At 33.9% G+C, this 24,232-nt stretch overlaps 2 protein-coding genes across 2 annotated transcripts; both read left to right on the forward strand.

Moving 5' to 3' along the window:
• The first annotated feature begins 3,467 nt into the window (after positions 1 to 3,467).
• Positions 3,468 to 7,046, forward strand: LOC130979522 (TORTIFOLIA1-like protein 3). The gene is made up of 4 exons (XM_057902983.1): positions 3,468 to 4,431; positions 4,605 to 4,713; positions 4,936 to 5,513; positions 6,400 to 7,046. The coding sequence occupies exons 1-4, from the start codon at positions 3,634 to 3,636 to the stop codon at positions 6,808 to 6,810; spliced, it is 1,896 nt and encodes a 631-aa protein (XP_057758966.1). The 5' UTR covers positions 3,468 to 3,633; the 3' UTR covers positions 6,811 to 7,046.
• Positions 7,047 to 13,242: 6,196 nt separating this feature from the next.
• Positions 13,243 to 15,345, forward strand: LOC130981419 (uncharacterized). The gene has a single exon (XM_057905020.1). It carries the CDS (start codon positions 13,243 to 13,245, stop codon positions 15,343 to 15,345), a length of 2,103 nt encoding a protein of 700 aa, XP_057761003.1.
• Positions 15,346 to 24,232: the final 8,887 nt, after the last annotated feature.

A 24,232-nucleotide genomic window follows, 5' to 3' on the forward strand; every position in this document is an offset into this window, starting at 1 on the left:
GTTTAAGTTATTTCTTAAATTAGTCCTTGAAGTTACACTCGCCGCTTAATTTAGCCCTCAAAATTTTAATTTGATTGCCAATTTTATATCTGTGACTCACGTTAGTCCCTGATCTTTTTTTTCGTTAATAAAACGTAATGACGTACTGAGATAAACTGATAACTACTATAATAAACTTCCTAATGACTATCTAACGTGGCAATTGAAACTTTTTACCACAATTTACTCCTTACAAAACCTTTAAACCCTTTAAGTGAAATTAGTATTAGGGTTTAAATGCTTTAAGGGAACAAATTAAGGTAAAAAGTTTCAATTTTCACTTTAGATAGCCATTAGGAAGTCTAATAGAATAGCTATCAGTCTATCTTAGCACGTCATTAACGGTTTTGTGATAAAAACAAGTATATGTTTAGAGATGGGTTGGATTCACGCCATTAATGTCAGTCTATCTTAGCCGGCAGGAATATGCTCCTATGATTGGGTTCCGTGATGAACCGGTCAAGCAAATTGATGAGGAATAGGCAGCAAGGTTAGAGATGATGCCATCGCCTGAGGAAATACGACAGGCAATCTGGGACTGTGAATCCAGTAGGGCACTGGGTTGTGATGGATATAACATAAACTTCATAAAGAAATATTAAGGTGAGATTGGCCAGGAGTTTACAGAAGCGGTGGTGGATTTTTTTCAAAATGCGAGGTTACCAATTGACGCTAATATAATATGGGTGGCGCTAGCTCCAAAATTTGTGGGAGCTAAGGAAATAAAAGACCTTCGGCCGATTAGTATGGTTGGTTGTGTGTATAAGGTGATATCGAAAGTTTTGGTGAGAAGAATGTGGGCAGTGATGCCAAGTTTAGTGGGAGAGACTCAGTCTACGTTTGTACAAGGCTACAAAATACATGATGGTGTGCTTATTGCTTGTGAGACGATCTAATGGCTGAAGTTGTGCAAGAAAAAGGTAGCAATTATTAAGTTAGACTTTTAGAAAGCGTATGAAAGGGTGAGATGGAGCTTTGTGGATATCGTGTTACAGAAGATGGGCTTTGGTTTTAGATGGAGGACATGGGTAAAGGAATGTGTAACTACAGCGTCTATGTCGGTGTTGATTAATGGGTCACCATCCAAGCTGTTCAGAATGGAGATAGGTCTTAGACAAGGAGACACTCTCTCACCCTTTTTGTTTGTTCTTGTCGTTGATGTCTTGCATAGGATGGTGGGTAAGGCAGTGAGGAATGGACGCATCTCTCCACTGCTGGTTGGAAGGGACAACATAGAGTTGTCACATCTCCAGTTCGCAGATGATACAATTTTATTTTGCCCTCAGGAAACGAAGACAGTCATGAATTATAAGAAGCTTCTGCGTTGTTTTGAGTATTAACTTTGATAAGTCAAATTTGATTTCGGTTAACTGTGAGCAGGATTGGGTGACGGATATGTGTGGTGTTGGGATGTGCGAAAGTTGCTTTACTTGTTAGGTACTTAGGTATTCCTCTATGGACGAACCCTCGGTTGGCGAAGACTTGGAAACCAATCATAGATAAGGTGGAAGATAAGCTTAACTTATGGAAAGCGAAGTCCCTCAACAAGGCTGGCAAGCTAGTTCTCATAAATCTGATCTTAATAACTTGCCGGTTTACCACCTTAGCTTGTATAAGATGGCAAAGTCGGTAGCAAAAAACTTATTGGACTACAGAGAAAGTTCTTGTGGAGTAAAAAAGATGGAAACAGCGGTATACCACTAGTGAAATGGGAGATGGTGCAAGATCCGAAAAAGCTATGGGGCTTGGGGATGGGGGATACGTTGATCAGAAATACGTCATTTCTGTTCAAGTGGTGGTGGCACTTTTTGAAGGAGGACTGCCCATTATGGAAGAAGGTTGTATGTTCTTGTTATCAGTTGAACCCGAATGTAATGTTATCAAAACAGCCATTACCGACAAGAGGTAGTCCGTAGAAAGATATCTGCCAACTTAATATTCAGAATCAACAGGTGAGAGATGAGATTATCAGTGGTCTGTCTATGGAGGTGGAAAATGGTAGAGTTGTTCGGTTCTGGGAGGATGATTGGTTACAAGGTGGCAGTTTGAAGGTAAGTTTTCCGAGGCTCTTCTCTGTTTCAAACCAACAAGGATTTGTTATAGGGGACTGTGGTTTCTGAGATGAGTTAGAGTGGGTATAGAACTTCCAGTGGAGGAGATATTTATTCCAATAGGAGTTAGAGCTTCTCAATAAACTCCATGACCGGTTAAGACTAGTTAGATTATCGACTAGTCGAGGGGATACAGTTATATGGAAATTTGATAGGACATATGTTTTTTCTACTAACAATTTTGTGCAGGTATTGGATAAAAAAACTATCTCAGAGGACATCACAAATTACAGCTTCACTAGCACCATATGGAGAGGGTTGCTTCCTCCAAGAGTAGAACTTTTTGCATGGTTTGTTTTAGTAGGAAGGGTTAACACGAAAGAAAGATTGAGTAGGCTAAGGATTATTCATTAGAATGATAACATTTGTGTGTTGTGCAAAAAGGATGTAGAATTCATGCATCACCTTTTTCTTGGCTATGAGTTTACGTGGCAAGTGTGATGCGCTTGGTTGAGGTATGCTAATAGAGCTTGGGTTATTCCGGGGACTGTTAAAGAGTTTTTTGAGGGTTGGAGGCTAACAGTTTTATTAAAATATAACCAGCACTTAACTAGCAAAAAGAAAGTAAGCAATCTTATACTATTAGATGTAATTTCACACCATTAAAAATACTAATAATAGCTAATTGATGGCTACAAATTACAAAACTTGCTTGCCCCCTAACATCCTTTTTCTAAAATTGTTTCTTTCAAAAAAAATATTTTCTATAAGAATGTTTTAAAATGCATTTTTTAATAGTATAAATTTATTGTCTTTTAATTTTTATATTGTTTTTATTTTATTATTAAACTATTATTATTGTTAAAGACACATGATACAATTTTTTTATTAATAAATACATAAAAACCTTGAATTTTGTTATTTTTATATAAGTTTTGTTCATTAATTTAACTATTATTTTAATAATTATGTTATATATAAAAAATTAATTATTTATATAAAATATTTATTAAAAATATAAAATTTATATTAAAATTTAAAAATTATATTTATATTTTAATATATAATATTTAATTTAATAATAAATTTATTTATTGAATAATATTACATATTTAAGTCTTTTTGTTAATATTTAACTAAATTGATATAATATAATAAAAATAAATTATTACTAATATTATTTTAAATTTTATTATTTAATTTAGTTTAATTTAATTTATAAAAAAATTTAAATATATAATATTATTTTTTTAATGTACATTAATATTTAAAAAATAAAATAATTCTTAACGGTCAATATTGTGAATCAAAATCTCGCTTTGTTGTTACAAGAGTAAACGACATGTCCTTCTCTTTCCATGGCATTTCCCACCAATAACTTATAACCGCTACCTCATAATCATCATCATCAATCGTCTCTCTCTGACCCTCCATCCAACAAGAAAAGAACCCAAACCACTCACCGGCAAGCAAATGTCGCCGGAAACCCCAACTACGCCGCCACAGCATCACTAAATCCCCACACCCGCCACCACCAGACACAATGCACCGCTCTAAACCAACCTCCAACCCCAACACCACACTGAAGCACAGGGTGCTGACATGCCTCACCAAGCTCTCCGACCGCGACACCCACTCCCTTGCCGTTACCGAGCTCCACGCCATCGTCCGTACGCTCGACCAACGCACCCTCCCTCTCTTCCTCTCCTGCATTCTTCACACAACCGACCCCACCGACACCACTCCACTCCGCAAGCAGTGCCTCCGACTCCTCACCACTCTCTCCGAATCCCACGGAAACGCCCTCTCCCCTTACCTCCCCAAGATTTTAACCAACCTCATCCGCCGTTTCCGCGACCCGGACTCCTCCGTCCGAACTGCCTGTACGGATTCCGTTAGGTCCCTCTCCGTCCATGTCAGATGCCAATCGTTTTCCGTTTTCTTGAGACCGTTGTCGGAGGCGCTCTTCACCGAGCAGGAGCCCAACGCGCAGGCAGCTGCAGCGGCGTGTTTGTCGTCGGCAGTCGAGGCTTCGCCTGATCCGGACTCTGCCAGGCTCGCGAAGCTACTTCCGAGGCTCCAGAAGCTTCTGAAGTTGGACGGGTTTAAGGCAAAGGCCGCGGTGCTACAGCTTATCCGGAGCATTGTCGGTGCCGGGGGAGCTTCCGCCGCGGTGAGTGGGTTGGTGCCTTGCTTGTTGGAGGCGATCGGCAGTACGAACTGGGCAGCCAGGAAAGCCGCGGCGGAGGTGCTGGAGAAGCTGGCGGTGGTGGAGAGGAACTCTCTGTCTGAGTTTAAGGCGGGGTGCTTGAAAGTCATTGAGAATCGCCGGTTCGACAAGGTATCTTGTGTTTTGAAATTTTCTTTTTGTTACATGACGGCAAAGCAGAAACCTCATGAATGGTACCCAAACTCTTCGCCACTAGATTTGAATTCTTGTTTTAACTGTTATGTTTGTTGTGCATTTGCAAATCATTTTATTTTATTATTGCTATTATTATTTTGCATTCTTAGGTGAAGTTAGTTAGGGAAGCTATGAATCGGACAATAGAGGCGTGGAAACAGGTTCCTGATGTCTCGGATGAATTCTCTCCCCCTCCTCACTCGCAGTATTCTTCAAAAGGTATTAGTTGATTTTTTCTTTTTCTGTTTACGTTTAAATTGTCGTTGGTTTTTTTCTTGATTGGTTCTGCTACCAGAATGAATCTGTGTTGGATCCTTTTTGCATGATTAGAAATTTATGCATGCATTGGAATGTGAAGTTTGGGAAATGAAAGGTTGGAGGATACATTCAATTTTATGTTGCTTGAAGTTTCTTCTCATATTTATTTGGATTTGGTTTCAGAGAATGTGAGCAGTGAGTGTTATCCTCAGGTGTCTCAGAATTCGTGTAGTCCTGGTTCAGTGATGACTAGGTTCAGGAGGATATCAGCGTCTGCTAGTAGATCAACTCCTCCAGATAGATCTTCTGCTATAAATGCTAAGAAGACAAGCACTTTAAGTAGCACCAAAAGAATGAGTTCAAGTGTTTCGCGTAAACTGAACAATAAGAATTGGGATGTTCAAGTTGTTGTCTCAAGTGATCCCTTCAATTCCAGGGTTGATCAGGGTCATCTTCAGCAAAGGGATGAAGTTGTGTTGGAAAGAAGCAGAAAGGATGAAAAGGGTAGATTTTTTAAGTCAGAAATTAGACGGGGTCTGTTTGAGAACAATTCGGATGACAAGAAGATGCATAAATACAGTGGGTCTAAAGCTGGATCTCGTGTGGTTCCATTTTCTGAAGATAGTCAAGATTCTGAAACTGGTGGTAATGTGACTAAAGATATCCATAAGAGTGACAAACAGAATGAGGATTTATCATTGATCCGTAGCCAGTTACTTCAAATTGAGAAGCAACAGTCAAGCTTACTTGATCTTCTTCAGGTTTATTCCCATTTCCCAATGCTTAGAAAGTCTCTCCGAATTCTTTTTTAACTGTTTTTGTTTGCTCAATTTATGGTTGTAAATTTCTGGGAGGGAAAATTGCTTATGTTGATCTACCGCTATTTTAAGTTAATGGAGAATAAAGTGAATGAGGATATTAAATTAAAATTTAGAAATGTAAATGAGCTGTGACTGATATACTTGTCTGCTCATAAATTGTAGCAAAGTTACTTAGACTTATGACTGAATCAAAATACCAGCATCTTACTGAGGTTTACATTGGTCTCTGCCAGAGTAAATTTCAGCAACTTCCTTATATTTGTGTGCAAATCAAGATTGGGACAACATGCTGCGATCTATACTTGTTGTCATATGGGGAAAATTTAATTTTTGTGAAGCTTTTAAAATTTTGATAAGTTGTTGCATTTATATATAGATAAATCAACATATAAGTGTTAATGTTGCAAGTATGAGGAGTCTATGAAATTAGTTTCACATTGAAGAAAACAAGGAAGAGTGAAGAGTTTATAAGATGACAGACTCATTAATTTATTATTTTAAAATTTTGAGTTGGATATGATGTCTTTTCATATTATATTTTTGTTCCTCTCCAAAATCTTTCAGGTAGTTGAGAGTTCTCTACGGTGATCCAACAACAAGACCATTGCATAATTAGTTTTTTTTTTTCCAAATAAGATTTTAGGCTTGAATCTTGTGTAATGGCTGACACGACTGGAACCAAATTAACGAGAGTCTTGTGCACTACAGATATTGGTTATTTAGTGTAAAGAAAGATATTTCTTATGTGCATGCTGGATGTCTACTAAAGCACTAAACCCTTTTATTTAAGCACATATTTGACGACATCTTGGGTATCATGATACAGAATTTCATTGGGAGATCCGAGAGTGGAATGCGTTCTCTGGAGACTCGTGTGCAAGGCCTCGAGTTTGCGTTGGATGAGATCTCTTATGATTTGGCCGTATCAAGTGGAAGAATGTCTAAACCTGGTGCTCCTAGGTATGCATGTTGCTTGCTACCAGGTTCTGAAATTTTAAGCGCTAAGTTCTGGAAGAGAACACAGAGCCGGTATTCGTCCTCCCAGTTATCTAGATCTGACGGCACCCAATTGTTTGCCGCCGTCCCCCACCGAGATGACATGAATGCTGAAACTGAGTTGAGAAGCCATAGACTCAGGCTTCATAGCGATGGAGGAAGCTTCATAACCAATCCTCTAGCAGAGATTAATACTAATTCCAAGAAGATATCTGGTTTTGCAAGAGCAGAGCCAAATTAACAAAACAGGCTTGCTGTCTACATATACGAGTCTATTAGAAATTCATAAGAAAAGTTGTTGCTTTATTTTATACAATGTTCAACATATTGGAGTGTTATATTTTCATTTTGCTGTTAAGAGTCTTACTTAAAAGGATAATGCTAGGGAGACAAAAAAATAGTCAGAAATTGTCTTCATTAATTGTCGTAACAATTAATAAATGCTAAATAAGGCAAGTTATAGCTGTTTTTGGCTGATTTTCTTTGGTTACCAAATATTTCCGTACTTAAAAATACTCTATATTATTTGGTCTTGTGCTCTTGTCAGTTGTCACTCGAAGAAGCTGGCTATCACATTCTTCTTCATCACAGTGCAGAGCTTCATTTGTTGTGTTACGATATTTGTTTGACGCTATGGTAGACTATGGATAGAAGTGAATTAAGTCTTAAATATTAAATAGGAGCAATGCTAGGGGCCAGTAATTTTTGTGATTGGTTGGTATGAGATTTCATCCAATGACTCACATTTCTCTGCTGGTTACATGCTGGCCAAAATTCAACAAAACTGCTGCCCCCTAATCCATTAAATATTACTACATTCAATTAGAGGGAGGGCGTTGTATATAAGAGTGACACTGGAGTCTACATTGAATGATTTTAAGTACTACATTGTTTTCTTTTTTTTCTTTTTTTTTGACATTATTTAAATACTATATTTTTACCAAGTTATGCTGTAGCCTATAAGCTTTCATCATTGTTTGGATTGCTTGATTTGCTTCTATTCTACTCCTTCTATCCTCTTTTCATGTCTTCCTTTTTCAAAAGCTGTGTTTTTACTTTCAGCAAGAAAGCCTAAGGTTGAGGCTTTATATAAAAAAAGTACGGTTATGATTCCAGCTCAAACGTAATGATTAACTAAAATGTGAAAGGAAGCAAATTAGCATAATGTTCTAGTTTGGATGTTTTATTTTTTAATTTTTTTGTTTACATAATTAAAATTAAAAAAATATATATATAGCATTCTAATTGTCCTAAGCAAGACTTCCTTACACTTGTATCCTCTATTAAAATTTAAACTTCTGTAAATCATAGTAGGTTGGATTATATGTTTTGACTAAAATCTGGTAACTTAAAAAATTATAAACAAATAGAAATTTCTAAATTTGTACATAATTGTGGCGCTATTAGATTTTATGATGTTGCCAGTAGGCTACAACTATTAATGAATAGATAGATAATTACATAATAATAAAATGAGGTAGTATCCATTTTGGCCAGTAAAATTTATTTCATGAGTTAATTTAGTTCATGACATTTCAAAATGATCAACTAAGTCCACTTTTAAAAATAGGACTTCCATTGTTCTTTGGGCAAATTTTCTTCTCACAATTATTATCGAAGTAACACTATGGTAAAGAAGAAAATTTTGGTGAAAAATAAAAATTATTTTTTGTTAAATAAAAAGTTTACAAAAAAAATTACCGTGTGCAATGTATATTCTCTTTTTAAATGTAACTAGCGACTCAATAAACACCACCGTACTTGTTTAGCAATTTTTCTATTATTTTTAAGAGATTAATTTTTATAATTTATTTTACTTATAAATTTAATGATATAATTTAAAAGATAAGAATAAAAAATGTTTAATAATAAATATAAAAATTTTATAAGTTTTTTAACTTTTAGAATTATAAAATTTATAAATTTAAATTAAATAAGATATTAAAAAAAATTGTGTAACAAAATTAACATAAATATTTACAAAGTTATAAATTAACTATTTATAAATATTATTAAATTTATTTATTTATTTATTTAATAGTATTTAATTTGAAGTAGAGATAAAAATTTATATTTAAAATATTTTTTATCTTTATGCATAATTTTAATAGATAAAAAATATCTAAGTCACAATTTAATAGAGTACCATAAGACAGAAGGCTGATATTACTTTTCACATTAGATTGTTATTATATAAGTTTTAAGCTTGTTTTATTGTGCATATTAATTAAATTATACTTTACTATTTTATTTTGTATGTTTTGAAATTATGAAATTATACAGTAAGGATGACATTAGTTTTTATAATCTAATGTGAATCTTTTTATTATTTTACTTGAATATTCTCCATAAAAAAATAATTATTTAAAGTGAAACATTAAAATTCATCATTCTGATTTATTTTTTAATCTTCAGTTTATATGATTCAAATTTAATAGTTGATAGTAGTGATTCTTTGTGATTAATTTAAACCACTCTCTCTTTCTCTCTGATATTAAATAAACTTAATTTTATTATTAAATTAATTTTTAAATTTAAATATTTTCACTTTTTCATAATAATATTTTTTAACTATCTAATACATAAAAGATCACATTTTTTTATTTATCCTAAAAATTAAAATTAAATAATATTATTTCTTTTATAATAAATATTTTTAAATTAGCTAATATATAAAAGATCACATCTATTTATTTATCCTAAAAATTAAAAATAAAGTTAAATGATATTCTTTTAACAAAATTAAAATAAAACACAATAAACATAAAGATTAAAAAAAAACTGTTCTTATGTATGAAAATATTACGATTTATTATATTGTATATTATTTTTATACTATAGAATAAAAGTTAAAATTTTATATCCTCTTTTTATTTTTTATTTTTCTCTTTTAGTAGTTATTTATTAATAAATATTGAATTAACGATTCTATTTACTATATTTCAATATGAAATATTTATCCTCAATATGTTATTCAAATTCAAATATATTTTCTTAAACTACTTCTTGATCAGATGGTTGAAATCGTTTAAACTCAAAAATTTTAAATCCTAAAGTTTGCAAGGTAAAAATATATAATAAAATAAAATAGTTTAAAAAATAGAAGATATATAAAAAAAAATACTATTATATGCCCATGAAGCAGAAGAAGAAAGATAAAAAGGTAATCATCAAGGTTGAAACAATATTGAGTTATAAACTATTTAAAAAATCAATCAACAAATATTCTTATCTCGTCACATTTTTTATGTTAGATGTCAATCTAATAACTAGTAAAAAATAATATTATTCAATATAAAAAAATTAAAAATAAAAAAATAACAAAATATTTATGAGGTATTTTCACTTTATCTTTCGTAGATGTAGACTTTTTTACATCTTTTATATATCATATATCAAATAAATAATATTAAATTAATTAATTTTTTTGTAGTATAATTTATTTATTTTAATTTAGTTATAAACAAATTTTTATGTATTTAAATATCAAGTTTAGCACTCTATATAATCAATTTAGAAAATTAATATATTAATATTTTTAATATATTATTATTAGTAGGTATAAATTTTCTTGCGTCCTTCATATGTCAATTAAATAACCCGTGCCATATATCAAATAAATGACATTAGAGAAGATAAAATAAATATTTTTTTTTGTAATACAAGTCGTTTATTTTAGTTTGAGTTAAAAATAAATATTCATGTATTCAAATTTTAAATATAATATTTTATTTAATTAATAATTTAAAAATAAAAAAATAATATTATCCCTTATGAATTAGTTTAAGAAAGAACAAATGAATTAATAAAATATTGATGAGGCTTTTTCAGTTCATCATTAATAGGTGCAAATATATTTTTAAAAAATAAAAAATATAAAAAAATTAGTTTTTTTTTTAAAATTAAATTGATGAGAGAAAAAGATAGAGTGCTACCTTTGTACGTGAAAAGTTGAAGACAAATTAAAAAAAAATAAAAGAATGATGAAAATATGATTGTGTAAGTAAATTAAAGAGAAAAAAATATCGGTAGAAATTATCCGTGAATCTAGTAACTGCAACAAAACTAATAAAATTTATAACCTTGGAGACCGTGAATCTAGTAACTGCAACAAAACTAATAAAATTTATAACCTTGGAGACGATGCAATTGAAAGTGTTGAAGGTAAAAAAAGAATGATAGCAAGAGAAATATAGCAAGTGCATCTGTTAAAAAAAAAGCAGCGAGAATGTATGAAATTATAAAAAAAAATAAAATAAAAAATATATTCTAAATAACTCTAATTAGAATGAGGTTAAACTGCTAGTAAGTCATCAGAGTATAGATATACTCAGAACAGCACGATATATGATGTAATTTTTGAGGGTCAGAATCGAAATCATCTCTGATGTAATTTTTTATTTAGAATCGTCCTTAACGTTGTATTTCATTTTAAAATCGTCCTTTCTGATAAAACCTTTTTCTAAATGACAAAAATACCTTTTTTCTACTATTTCATTCTTCTTGTTCTTCTTCTTTCAGAAAAACATTCTTCTTCCATTAATAAAACTCAAAATTTTAAATTTTTAAATACAATTAACAAAATCCAATTACAAGAATTAAAAATACCCAAATTCATCTTCAATTATAAAAATAAAAAATCTATAAATTTAATTACAGAAGGAAGAATGTAACCTCGTCCCCATCTCCGATGACAAGTACGCTCATGAATTGCAGTTACAAGAGGCTATCATATCCTCCTTCATCGCTTCTCAAAGCACCATCGAAGACTCATCATCCTCAAAAATCGTTCTTTGCCTTCCATCTTCATCAACACCTTCGTCATCATGACCAGTCTTTATTGTCCCCAAAAATCGAGTACATAGAGCTTCTGGATAACGACGAAATACTCATCGTATGTGAGATTTGTGCAGAAACCAAATATAAGAACAAGACTAAAAATTTAATTGCCAAGAAATCAAATACAAGAACAAGACAAAAAATTAGGAAAAAACAAGAAATCCAAAACCAAAAAAAGCAATAGCAATCCAGAAATCAGAACAAGAACAAAACCAACAATAAAAATTAGGAAATTAGGGATTATGATGAACAAATTCATTATTCAAATCCATATTCAACAAATCAAAATCAGATTCAACAAATCAACACATAACAACGATAAAATCAGAAAATAACAAATCAAAATTAGATTAAAAGTAGAAGCCGAAGCAGACCCAAAAGATGCAAAAGTAGAAGCAGTCAAGCAGAAGATGAAGCAGAAAATGCAAAAGCAGAAGCACTCGAGCAGACCCAGAAAAAGCAGAAGACGAAGCAGAAAACGAAGCAGAAACAGAGGCCGAAGCAAGAAGCAGAAGCGGCGAGGCGGCGAGGAGCAGCAGCGAGATGCAGCGGCGAGGTGGCGAGGAGGAGTGGTGCAAAAGCATAAGCTCTCTCCCTGGCTCGCGACGGCGACGACAACTCCAAATTTCGCCAGCGCCGCCCCCCCCCCCTTTTTCCCCTTCCCCCTCTCCCTTTCCCCTTTTCCTTCCCCCTCCCCCCTCCCCTGATCCTTTCCCTTTTCTCTTTCTCCCATCCCCTCCCCTCGTGTCTTTTCTTTTTTTATTTTATATTTTTTATTTAAAATAACGATGTATAAAAGGGATAGTTTCGTCATTTATAAAAAAATTTATTAGAAATAACGATTTTAAAATGAAATGCAACATTAAGGACGATTTTAAATCAAAAATTACATCAAGGACGGTTTCGATTCTGACCCTCAACGTTAAGGGCCAAAATAATACTTATCCCTAAAAATTAACATAAAATTAAACAAAACATAATTTAAATGAATACTTCAAAATATAATAAGATCCATTAAAAATTATTTATGACCACTAATTAAACACTTGTTGACTTCTAATTATTCTTTTTCTCGTTTTGACCCCAAAAATTAACCTTTTGGTATAATCCTTATCTAATTTAAGAAATCATGAAAACTTATTTAAATAATTATTTCATACAGAGAAGCATTAAGAAGATAAGTAAAAAAAATTGGAAGGATAAAAAAAATAAAAAGAAAAATTGTGAGAGTGAAGAATTAAATAGAGGTGAGGCATGAAATTTTTGTAGTTATCAGTGAAATAAATACTAGCAATAAAATTTTACATTATGCTAGTAGAATTAAAATGAAAAATAAAAAATTGGATATCAAATTTCATGTATTAACAGTGTTATAGATATGAATTTTTACTATTCACCTAATCCTATTTTTTATCAAAGAAATTCTCTTATTATCAATTTATTAGGGTAAAAAACAAGAATAAGCCATGGGGAGAAAGAATTTACGTGAATCAGCCAAAACAAAATCTGTTTCACCAATCAAGCAATGCACAAATATATGTAGTTCGAATCACATTGTTTTGAACCTGGATTGAATCTAATTCGAATTGAGGCAATTCGAATTACTATGAAGCATGAACTAAGCATAAATCAAATTGGGCCAATTCGAATTACTCCATTTGTAATTCGAATCAAGCTGATTTGAACTCCTCTCATGCACGCCATGCAACGTAATTCGAATTGGCTTAATTCGAATTACTAAAATTGTAATTCGAACCAGGCTGGTTCGAACTATAAAGGAGCAGAGTTGTATATATATGTTGTGGACGTGAGTTGCTCTCATTAGAGGGATAGAATGGCTAGTGATGAGAGTTTTGTGGTGTTGGTTCACCACAGAGGATCGATTAAGAGAAAGACACGTTCCGGTGTGAAGTTCACTGATAAGGATCCTCTCTGTATTATCGTGAGGCCTACGGTAAGGTACGATGACCTTGTTAGCACTGTGCTGATGAAACTGGGTCTGGATGGTGTGAAATGGGTTAAGAAGTTCTTCTATCGCATTTCGATCATGGTGCTCCAAGATACCATGAAGTATGATTATTTCACGATCGGGAGTGATGAGGACTTACAGGTCATGTTTCAATGTCGCTGTCAGTTTCCGGAAGTGAAGACACCAGAGCTGTTGGCAAAGTTAGTTGATGTGGTATCGAGCTCGGGGGGTTCGAACCGGAATACCACCACTTTAGCCACGGTAGCCGGTTCTAGCTCCAGACCTGCCGTTGTTTTTACCTCTGTCCCTGCATATGAGCCACTCGTCCAGCCTGTCGCCTTCCCTTCCTTCGCTGCTGATCTCAACGGCAGTATAGGCGATGAGGTTGGAACAGGAGAATTTCGGTTGACCTCTTTACAGTGTGCTGCACCGGGTGGTGTTGGAGAGCAATTTTTGGATGATCCAGAGGATGATGATGTCGAGCCGGATATGATTGCTGATGACAGTGGCGATGATATCGGAGCGAGTGATCCTGCTGGGGCGGGAGGTGGTTCTAGCTCTGGCACACAACAATACCCTCCACATTTTTCATCCTTGGACTTGGATGCCATGAGGCAAGAGGGGGTTCCGGGGAAGCCTGCTGGGTTTGGCGCTAGGGATGCGGAAGGGTCTCCAGGTCTGACAAAGTTCCATGTTGGTAAGCAATTTCAGGACAAAAATGAGGCCCTGTTAAGTGTGAAGACTTACAGCATCCGCCGAGGGGTACAGTACAAGGTAGTGGAGTCCGACTATCGCCGATATGTGGGCAAGTGTTCTAAGTTCGGGAATAAGTGCACATGGTTGATTCAGCTGAGTCTCCAGCAGCGCAAGGGCATTTGGGAGGTCAAACGGTACAATGGACCTCATACGTGTCTGGCTACCTCAATCTCCAGTGACCACAGGAGTTTGGATTATCATGTGATATCGGCATTCATTATGCCAATGGTTAGGGCTGATGCATCCGTCAGCATCAAAGTGCTCCTAAATGCCACGGCTGCACACTTTGGGTTTAGGCCGACGTACAGGAGGGTTTGGCTGGCGAAGCAAAAGGCTGTTGCCCTCATCTATGGTGACTGGGATGAGTTGTACAATGAGCTCCCTAGGTGGGTGTTAGGAGTCCAGTTGACGATGCCTGGTACTGTTGCAGTCCTTAGGACGAGCCCTGTTCGAGTTGGTGGACAGCTGGACGAGTCTCGAGCTTATTTTCACAGACTGTTTTGGACGTTTCCACCGTGTATCGAGGCATTCCGTCATTGCAAGCCGCTGGTTAGTATTGACGGCACCCATCTGTATGGCAAGTATGGGGGAACGTTGCTTGTGGCTATTGCACAGGACGGGAACTCCAACATACTCCTTGTTGCATTCGCACTAGTAGAGGGTGAGAATGCTGAGTCCTGGTCCTTCTTTCTCTCTCACCTGCGACAGCACGTGACACCGCAGCCGAGTCTGCTGGTTATATCAGACAGGCATAACGGCATCAAGGTCGCGCTTGAGACTCCTGACGGAGGCTGGTTACCTCCAGCTGCATACCGGGCATGCTGCATTCGACATGTAGCGGCAAATTTCGCCCTAACCTTCAAGGGCAAAGACGCAAGGAGGCTTCTTGTCAACGCGGGGTATGCAAAGACCGAGGTAGAGTTTGATTACTGGTTTGATATTCTGCGGTCTGAAGACCCAGCAATGTGTGACTGGGCGAACCGGATTGAGTATTCCTTGTGGACACAGCATCGTGATGAGGGGCAGAGATTCGGACACATGACGACGAATATCTCTGAGTGTGTGAACTCAATCCTGAAGGGTGTCAGAAACCTCCCTGTGTGCTCGCTGGTGAAGGCAACATACGGAAGGCTTGCCGAACTATTTGTTCGCAAGGGGAGAGAGGCTGAGGCCCAGCTCGGAACCGGACAACAATTTAGTCAGCACTGGTGACTTGTATCGAGGCCAACTTGAAGACAGTGAGGTGCTTCACGAAGACTTTGTACGACAAGGATAACTCGGAGTTTACCATCGCAGAGACGACTCCGACTGGTTCTTTTTCACTGGGTAGCTACAGAGTCTCGCTTGCATCTCAGACATGTGACTGCGGATACTTCCAGGCACTTCATTTCCCGTGTCCGCACACACTGGCATGCTGTGCCTACTCACGGCTTACATGGCAGCCTTACGTCCACCAGGTGTATCGTCTTAGTTCGGTGTTCAGTGTATATCGGATGGGATTCACACCTCTAATTCCAGAGAGTTTCTGGCCACCATATGACAGGCCGACTGTAATCCCGGACCCTAACAAGAGGCGTGCAAGAGAGGGTCATCCGAGGTCCACTAGGATACGGACCAATATGAACGAGGCAGATCCGAACCTGCAAATTAGATGTGGCCTCTGTAGGCAACCCGGACACACACGTCAGAGTTGCCCACAGGTCGGAGGTCCAGAGCATACAGGGGGATATGAGTAGGTGTATTGTTAGCTTTGGTACTTTGTTTATTTCACTTTAGTGTTTAGATTCTACTGTTATAGGTTTTCTTACTTGTTGTTGTTAACTGATAGAGTTTGTTAATGTTAATGCGATGTACTGTGCATCGGATTTTACTTAATGAATATGTTCCGTTTTTGGAGTTTTGTACGAAATGTCTGTTGAATTCACAACACAACAAATAAATCTACAAATTAAACTAATACATGATGCGAAAAATATGCTAGTAACTGAAATTTCATAAACTTTGAACAGCCATTTTCAAAGTAGAATATCATGATTTGTCCACAACATATATATACAACTCTGCTCCTTTATAGTTCGAACCAGCCTGGTTCGAATTACAATTTGAGTAATTCGAATTAAGCCAATTCAAATTACGTTGCATGGCGTGCATGAGAGGAGTTCGAATAAGCTTGATTCGAATTACAAAAGGAGTAATTCGAATTGGCCCAATTTAATTTATGCTTAGTTCAGGCTTCAAAGTAATTCGAATTGCCTCAATTCGAATTACATTCAATCCAGATTCGAAATAGTGTGATTCGAACTATATATATTTGTGCATTAGTTGATTGGTGAAACGGATTTTGTTTTGGCTGATTCACGTAAATTCTTTCCCCCCATGGCTTATTCTTGTTTTTTACCCTACTTAAGATGTCAAAATAAATTTAAAATAGTATATCGAATTTATACAAGTTTATACAAATTTATGAAATTTTTTCGAATTCATCCTAGTTTATTCAAATTTAAATTATTAATTATTAAATTTACTCATTTTATTAATATAAATTCGTAAACTTATAAAAATTTAAGAATTAACAACTTTACTTTTTATAAAATAAAATTCTTTGATATATATATAAATACATAAAAATAAATTATAAATATATTAAATAAAAATTTATAAAAATTACTAATTTGGTCTTAAAAGATAAAAAAATTAACAAAATTATATTTGGAAAAAATATTCTTTAATTATTAACCTTAAATACACATTTTAATTAAGATAGAGCCTTTATTCGTAATGAATAAAATTATATGCTAAAAAACATGTATTAGATACATGATATTTATAGAAAATAGTTTTAAATTTATGAAAATAATTTAGAGACTAATAAAATAATTAAAAAAGATAAATAGGTCACTGACTTTTTAATGTGAAGACATGTAAGTCTCTGATTAATTAAAAATACAAAAACGACCTTCACTTTCTAAAATGCGAGACATTTAAGTCCTTCCATTCAAAATATATAAAGACAAATAAGTCTTTTGGAGAGACTTAAACGTCTCGCTTTTTAGAAATTGAGCACGTTTTTGTATTTTTAATTAATTAAAGACTTATTTATCTTCAAGATAAAAAATAAAAGACTTTTTTATTGTCATTTTCTCAAAGGTTGAGATTTGTGAAGTAAAAATGACGATTAAGCTAATTCAATCTTAAAGTACAAATAATAATCAATTCAAGTCATTTGATGTACTACTTGAGAAATGGATCAGTTGAAAATGAAAAATAGAAAAAAATATTTAATTACTTTGTCAGTATCTCTAATTTCATCAAATTTTTAATTAGGTCTGTATACTTTTTTTTTATTGGATTCCTATACCATATCAAATTCTATGACTAAGTTCATACCGTGACAAAAATATTGGAATTAACAAAATATACTGCTAAACTATATAGAATATTAGTCAAATGTTAGGTATATTTGTTTTGTTTAACAGTATAATCTGTTAATTTCAATATTTTTGTCATTGCATAAATTTAATTACAAATCTGATATGGTACAGGGACTCAATTGAAATGAAAAAAAAGTATAGCGACCTAATCAGGAACGAATCTAAAAAATTTAATATGGAGGGATCAAATTTTAGATAAATTTTTAATTATTTTTTTAATTATATTTTTTCATTTCATAAAAGCAATTTATATATTAGATATAACTTATAGTTATTGAGTTAGTTTTTCAAAAAGTTTATCAATATATATTAAAAATTATAATTTTTTTCACAATTTTATTTTTAGTATGACAATTATATAAAAGAAACACAACAATATCAATAATATATTATAAAATTATAAAATATTAATAATTTAATTTACAGTGTGTTTAATTAAAAAATTATCATATATTTTATTAATTAATATTAATTCTTTCAAAAATTTTAAAAAATTTAAAAGCAAATTATAAACTATTAATTATGTGAAAGACGCAGTACTTTTATAGAATATCTTTATAATTTTTTTAATAACATAAATTTAGAAAAAAATGAATATTTTTTATAAAAAAAGAACATCTAAAGTACACAATGTGATTACCAAAATATAACTACGTAAGTCATTATTAGTAGGATTAAATACAATTTTGGTCCCGAAAGTATAGGTTGAAAAAATTTTTCGTTCCCAACCTTTTTTTGCATACAAAATCCTCTATAAGGTTTAACTTGATTTTAAAATTGTCCTTCAAATCAAAATATCCTTCTCCTTCCTCACCAAAATACTTAATTTCTATTCTTCTTTTTTTTTTCTCTATTACAATAGCATCTGTTCTTCTTTTTCTTCTTTTTCAACTAAAATTTCAATAACAGAAATAGAATTTCAACTAATAAATATAAAAAAATCAAATTAGAATTTCAACTAGTAAACATCAGAAGCAGAAGAATGGAATTGAATCAGAAATGAAAGAAATAGAAGCAGAAGAATAATGGAATCAATCAAATTGAAATCAGAGTCAACAACAACAATGTGATTAATAAAATAAACAAATCTAACAATATAATTAACAAAAGAAGCAGAATAATCAACTTAATTAACAAAATCAACATATCAGAAACAGAATTGGAATCCTAGGAAGAACCAACGGCAAGCGACGACGAGCAGCGGTGACATTCGAGGAGCAGTAAAGAGCGTCGAGATCCAGCGGTGAGGACGCAAAGCAGCGATGAGCGACAAGGAGCAGTGGCGAACGGTGAGGAGTAGCGGCAACTGGTGAGCTAGCGAGGAGAATGAGTAGAGCGGCGACGCGGCGGCGTCCTCCTCCCCGATTCGCTGGCATTGACGTCCGTCTTCTCTTGCCGGCGTCGTCACCACCGTCCATTCCCCCTTCTTCTTCTTCCTTCTCCCCACACCTTATCTTCCCCTCCCCCTCTTCTTCCATCTCCCCCTCGCGTGATTTCCTTCTCCCTCTCAACCGTTTTCTTTTTTTTTTCTCTTTTTTATTTTACAATTTTGCTTTGTTAGAAATAATTTGGTAATAAAATTTAAAATTTAAGTAAAAAGGACGATTTTAAAATCAAGTTAAACTTTAGAGATGATTTTGTATACAAAAAAAATTAGAAAAGAAAAATTTTTTTGACCTATACATTAGAGACCAAAATCATATATACTTAACTCTTATTAATATTTTATATGATAATATAAATTTAAATATGTTAATATTAAAAAACAAATGAATTTTTTTCAAAATAGATATAGAGATGATTATATAAAAACTAATTAAAAGATATAAAGACTTGAGGGTATGATATTAAATTGGTTGAGTGAAAAAAATTAATAGACTAAATAATTAAGACATAAATCCATCACATAATAAAAAATAATACATATAAAAATATTAAATTATACAAAATTTTTTATTTATTTAACACATATATCTATATAAATATAGTTCTATAAAATTTTGGGGTGCCAAGCCACAACTCACCCCCTCTATATTCGTTCCTGAACTTAATTAAAAATTTAATAAAATTATAAAAATCGATAGAGTAATTAAAAAAAATTACATTTAATATAGGAGTATATTTTTTATAATAAAATTTAAAATAATTTTTTCTTTCTTTCAAATCTTTTGTCTGATTCAGTTGTGTATATTTCGCTTATATAAAAGCAAAATATTTACATATTTTTCATGCATAAAATTATAAAATATAATCAAAATTTTTTGTATATATTTTATTATTTTATTAACGAAATATGAAATGATATATAAAATAATAAATTTTTTAAGATTTTACACAAATTAAAAATTTCAAATAAATTAAAAAAGAACAAAAATAAACATTTTAACATTATTTTTCATAGATTTTGTAATAAGCTTTTAATCCCATAACATTTATGATAATACATTATACATGTATTTAAGAGGCCAATTTAAAAAAAAATAAAAAATAAAAAGTAAAACCCACTATGAATTAAGTTGAGCTGAGGACTTATGCCTTGAAAAACAAAAGCTTGACATAACTCAGAAGTTATTGATATTGTAAAATAACTAAATAAGGAAGATAAAATAAAAAAATATAAATAAAAGACTTTAGTATTAGTATTCACTAATATTAATATCACCCTACCATAATAACTATGATTTATATATTAATACTATATTTATAATATGAAGAGAAAGAAAAGTTTTGTAGAGAGAGAAGAGATGCTTTTTATTGATGTGTGTATTTGCCTGAGGCTTAGGGTCCTATTTATATGCATACAGGAAGGTAACTTTTTTAATCTTATTAAATACATTCTCTTTTGAGAATGTGAGCTTCACATGGGAATGGGTATCAACGTCCCATTCTTATCACAACACTCCCCCTTGGATGCCCATTTAGGATTATTGCCTCGTTAAAACCTTACTAAAGAAAACCCAATGGGAAAAAACTTTAGTGAAGGAAAAAGAGTATAATATCCTTTGTGATGGGAACTGCCTCATTAAAAACCTTGTCAAGAAAAACCCAATGAAAAAAAAACTTGACCAAGGAAAAAAGGGTACAGTCTCCCCTTCTTGCCAACATCATTTAATGTCTTGAAATCCGCGCATCCCAATCTCATGTACTAATCTTTCAAAGGAGGATTTTGGAAGTGACTTTGTAAATAAATCTACCAGATTGTCACTTAAGCGGATCTGTTGGATATCAATTGTCCCTTGATTTTGTAGATCATGAGTGAAGAAGAATTTGAGAGAAATATGCTTTGTTCTATCACCTTTGATATATCCGCCTTTAAGTTGAGCAATGCATGCTGTATTATCTTCAAACAGGACAGTTGGAGCTATCTTATAATCAATCAGTCCACATGATGACAGAATATATTGAATCAGACTCCTCAGCCAAAAAAACTCGCGACTAGCTTCATGAATCGCCAGTATTTCAGCATGATTAGAGGAGGTTGCTGCTATCGTCTGTTTCGTGGACCTCCATGATATAGCTGTACCACCATATGTGAACAGGTATCCTGTTTGAGATCTCCCTTTATGTGGATCAAACAAGTATTCGGCATCTGCATAGCCAACTAGTTGTGAATTGGATCTATAGGGATAAAACAATCCCATATCAACCGTTCCACGAAGATATCGAAAAATTTGTTTGATTCTACTCCAATGTCTTCTGGTTGGAGAGGAACTATATCTTGCCAGTAAATTCACCGCGAATGATATATCAGGTCGCGTATTATTAGCAAGATACATTAGCGCTCCAATGGCACTAAGATATGGTACTTCAGAACCAAGGATATCTTCATTCTCTTCTTTAGGACGGAATTGATCCTTTTTCACATCTAAAGATCTTACAATCATTGGGGTACTTAATGGATGTGACTTATCCATATAAAATCTTTTCAAGATCTTCTCTGTGTATGTCGCTTGATGAATAAAGATTCCATTTTTTGTATGCTCGATCTGCAGGCCGAGACAAAATTTAGTTCTTCCAAGATCTTTCATCTCAAACTCTTCTTTTAGAGTTTTTATAATTGTTGGAATCTCTTCAGGAGTTCCAATGATATTTAAATCATCAACGTACACAGCAATTATAATGAATCCAGATGCAGTTTTCTTTATGAAAACACACGGGCAAATATCATCATTCTTGAATCCGTTTTTGGCTAGATACTCAGTAAGACGATTATACCACATTCGTCCAGATTGCTTTAGACCATATAAAGATCTTTGCAATTTAACTGAGTATAACCTTTGCGAATATTCAATGGATGGTTTAGATATCTTTAGTCCTTCAAGGACTTTCATATAGATATCTCGATCTAATGAGCCGTATAAATAGGCTGTTACCACATCCATTAAATGCATATGTAATTTATGATATGTAGATAAACTGACCAAATAACGCAATGTTATCACATCCACTACAGGGAAATACGTTTCTTCATAATCTATACCAGGCCTTTGTGATGCCAGGGCATCTTGGCCAGTTTCACTGACATTTTCTTTACTATTTTTAAGGTAGTTTCATGCATTTCCTTAGGAAATAAGCTAGTTTTGGGTGGATATTCACTTATACCTTGATTCAAGCATACATTGTGCATTTTACATGATTTCATGAGGATTTTGCATGAGTTTAGTGACAAATTATATGTTGCATTACCCATGACTTGGACTAGAACTTTGATGCACTCTATTGCTTGATTTCAGGACCAAAGGAAGCAAGGAAGAACCACTTAGCAGTCACGTTAATCTAATTAACGTGACCACTAACGTGGAATGGGAGGTAACTTGCAAAGTTAATGAGAAAAGTGATTGCCAATAACGCTCTCGAAGCCATCATTGCCCACGTTAAGAGTCACGTTAACTAAGTTAATGTGAACTCTAACGTGAAGAAGGGACTTTGAGCCAACGTTAGTGACACTCAACATTGTCACTAACGTTGGCCTAAGGTGCAATGTACCACGTTAACTCCCATGTTAACTTGGTTAACGTGGGAGCTAACGTAAGAGGCAAGGGAGGTCGACAACGTTAGTGACACCCAACATTGTCACTAACGTTGGAAGCACCCACAAAACCCCCAAGGAGCCACGTTAACTAAGTTAACGTGAAAGCTAACGTTGATGAGTGAAAGATGAGCCAACATTGGTGACACTCAACATTGTCACTGACGTTGGGGATGGCTAAGAATGGCCACGTTAGAAGCCACGTTAACCTAGTTAACGTGGGACTCTAACGTGAGACATAGGGGCACACTAGAACGTTAGTGACAATGTTAAGTGTTACTAACGTTCTCGAAGGTTGGCAAGGCCACGTTAGAAGCCACGTTAACCTAGTTAACGTGAGCTCTAACGTGAGACATAGGGGCACACTAGAACGTTAGTGACAATGTTGAATGTCACTAACGTTCTCGAAGGTTGGCAAGGCCACGTTAGAAGCCACGTTAACCTAGTTAACGTGGGCTCTAACGTGAGGCAAAGGGGTACATTGGAACGTTAGTGACAATGTTGAGTGTCACTAACGTTCTCGAACTCATACTTTCACTAAACGTTAACACCCCTAACGTCCTGAGCTAAAGTCTCTGCCCAATTCACACTTTCTCTCTGCAAGTAAAGCCAAGCCCAAATGAAGAAGAGAACTGCTTCAAACTCAAGATCCAAAGGCCCAAGACTTGAAGAGCCAACTAGAAGCTGAGAAGAGTAGTATATATAGGAGTAGCTTTGAATTATTTGAGAGTTCTGCAAGTGGAGCACTACTCTCTGTATTTTACTTTCTCTGCTAGTTCCATGATGTATTCTTCATCTTTGTTTTCATTTTCTAGAGCTATGAACAACTAAACCCCTTTCATTGGGTTAGGGAGCTCTGTTGTAATTTGATGGATCAATACTAGTTTTCATTATTCTTCTTCTATCTTTTCTCTTGATTTTACTTGAAAGCTTTCGATCTTCATCCCATTGGGTAGTTATCTTGGAAAAGAAACTATTCAAACTTGGATCTCTTCTGAGCCTTGAAAGAGGAATGAAGAGATCAAGCTAGAAATGCTTTCTCATGCTGGACTAAATTGGGTTTGGATGGATATGTGACTATAATCCTATCAATACTTGATTTGGGAAATGCATGTGGTATAATCAGTGACCACACTTCATCTCTTCTCATGAGCAATTGACCAAGGAATTGGCTATTGATCAAGATTTGAGAGATTGAATTGCAAGAAATTGTAATTCAATCAATTAAGATTGCCAAGGAGATCAATGAGTGCATTGATTGAGGAAGAGATGAAAATGAACTTGATCCGGAGAATTGCAACATCTCCTACGCCCAATGAACTCCCCAATTCTGATCTCACCCATTCTCTTTAATTTCTGTGTTTACTTTCATGAGCAAACACCCCATTCCCATTTAAAATTCTGCAATTTATTTTCAGTCATTTACATTCAGCCCTTTAATTCTAGCATTTACTTTTTCAGTCATTTACATTCCCGTCATTTTATTTTCTGCAAATCTCAACCCAAATTCTGAATTCGCTCAACTAGAACATTCTTCTAATTAAAGTTGCTTGATCAATCAATCCCTGTGGGATTCGACCTCACTCTATTGTGAGTTTTTACTTGACGACAAATTCGATACACTTGTCGAAGGAAATTT

This window comes from Arachis stenosperma, chromosome 5 (assembly GCF_014773155.1).
Source record: "Arachis stenosperma cultivar V10309 chromosome 5, arast.V10309.gnm1.PFL2, whole genome shotgun sequence".
NCBI classification, from domain to species: domain Eukaryota; kingdom Viridiplantae; phylum Streptophyta; class Magnoliopsida; order Fabales; family Fabaceae; genus Arachis; species Arachis stenosperma.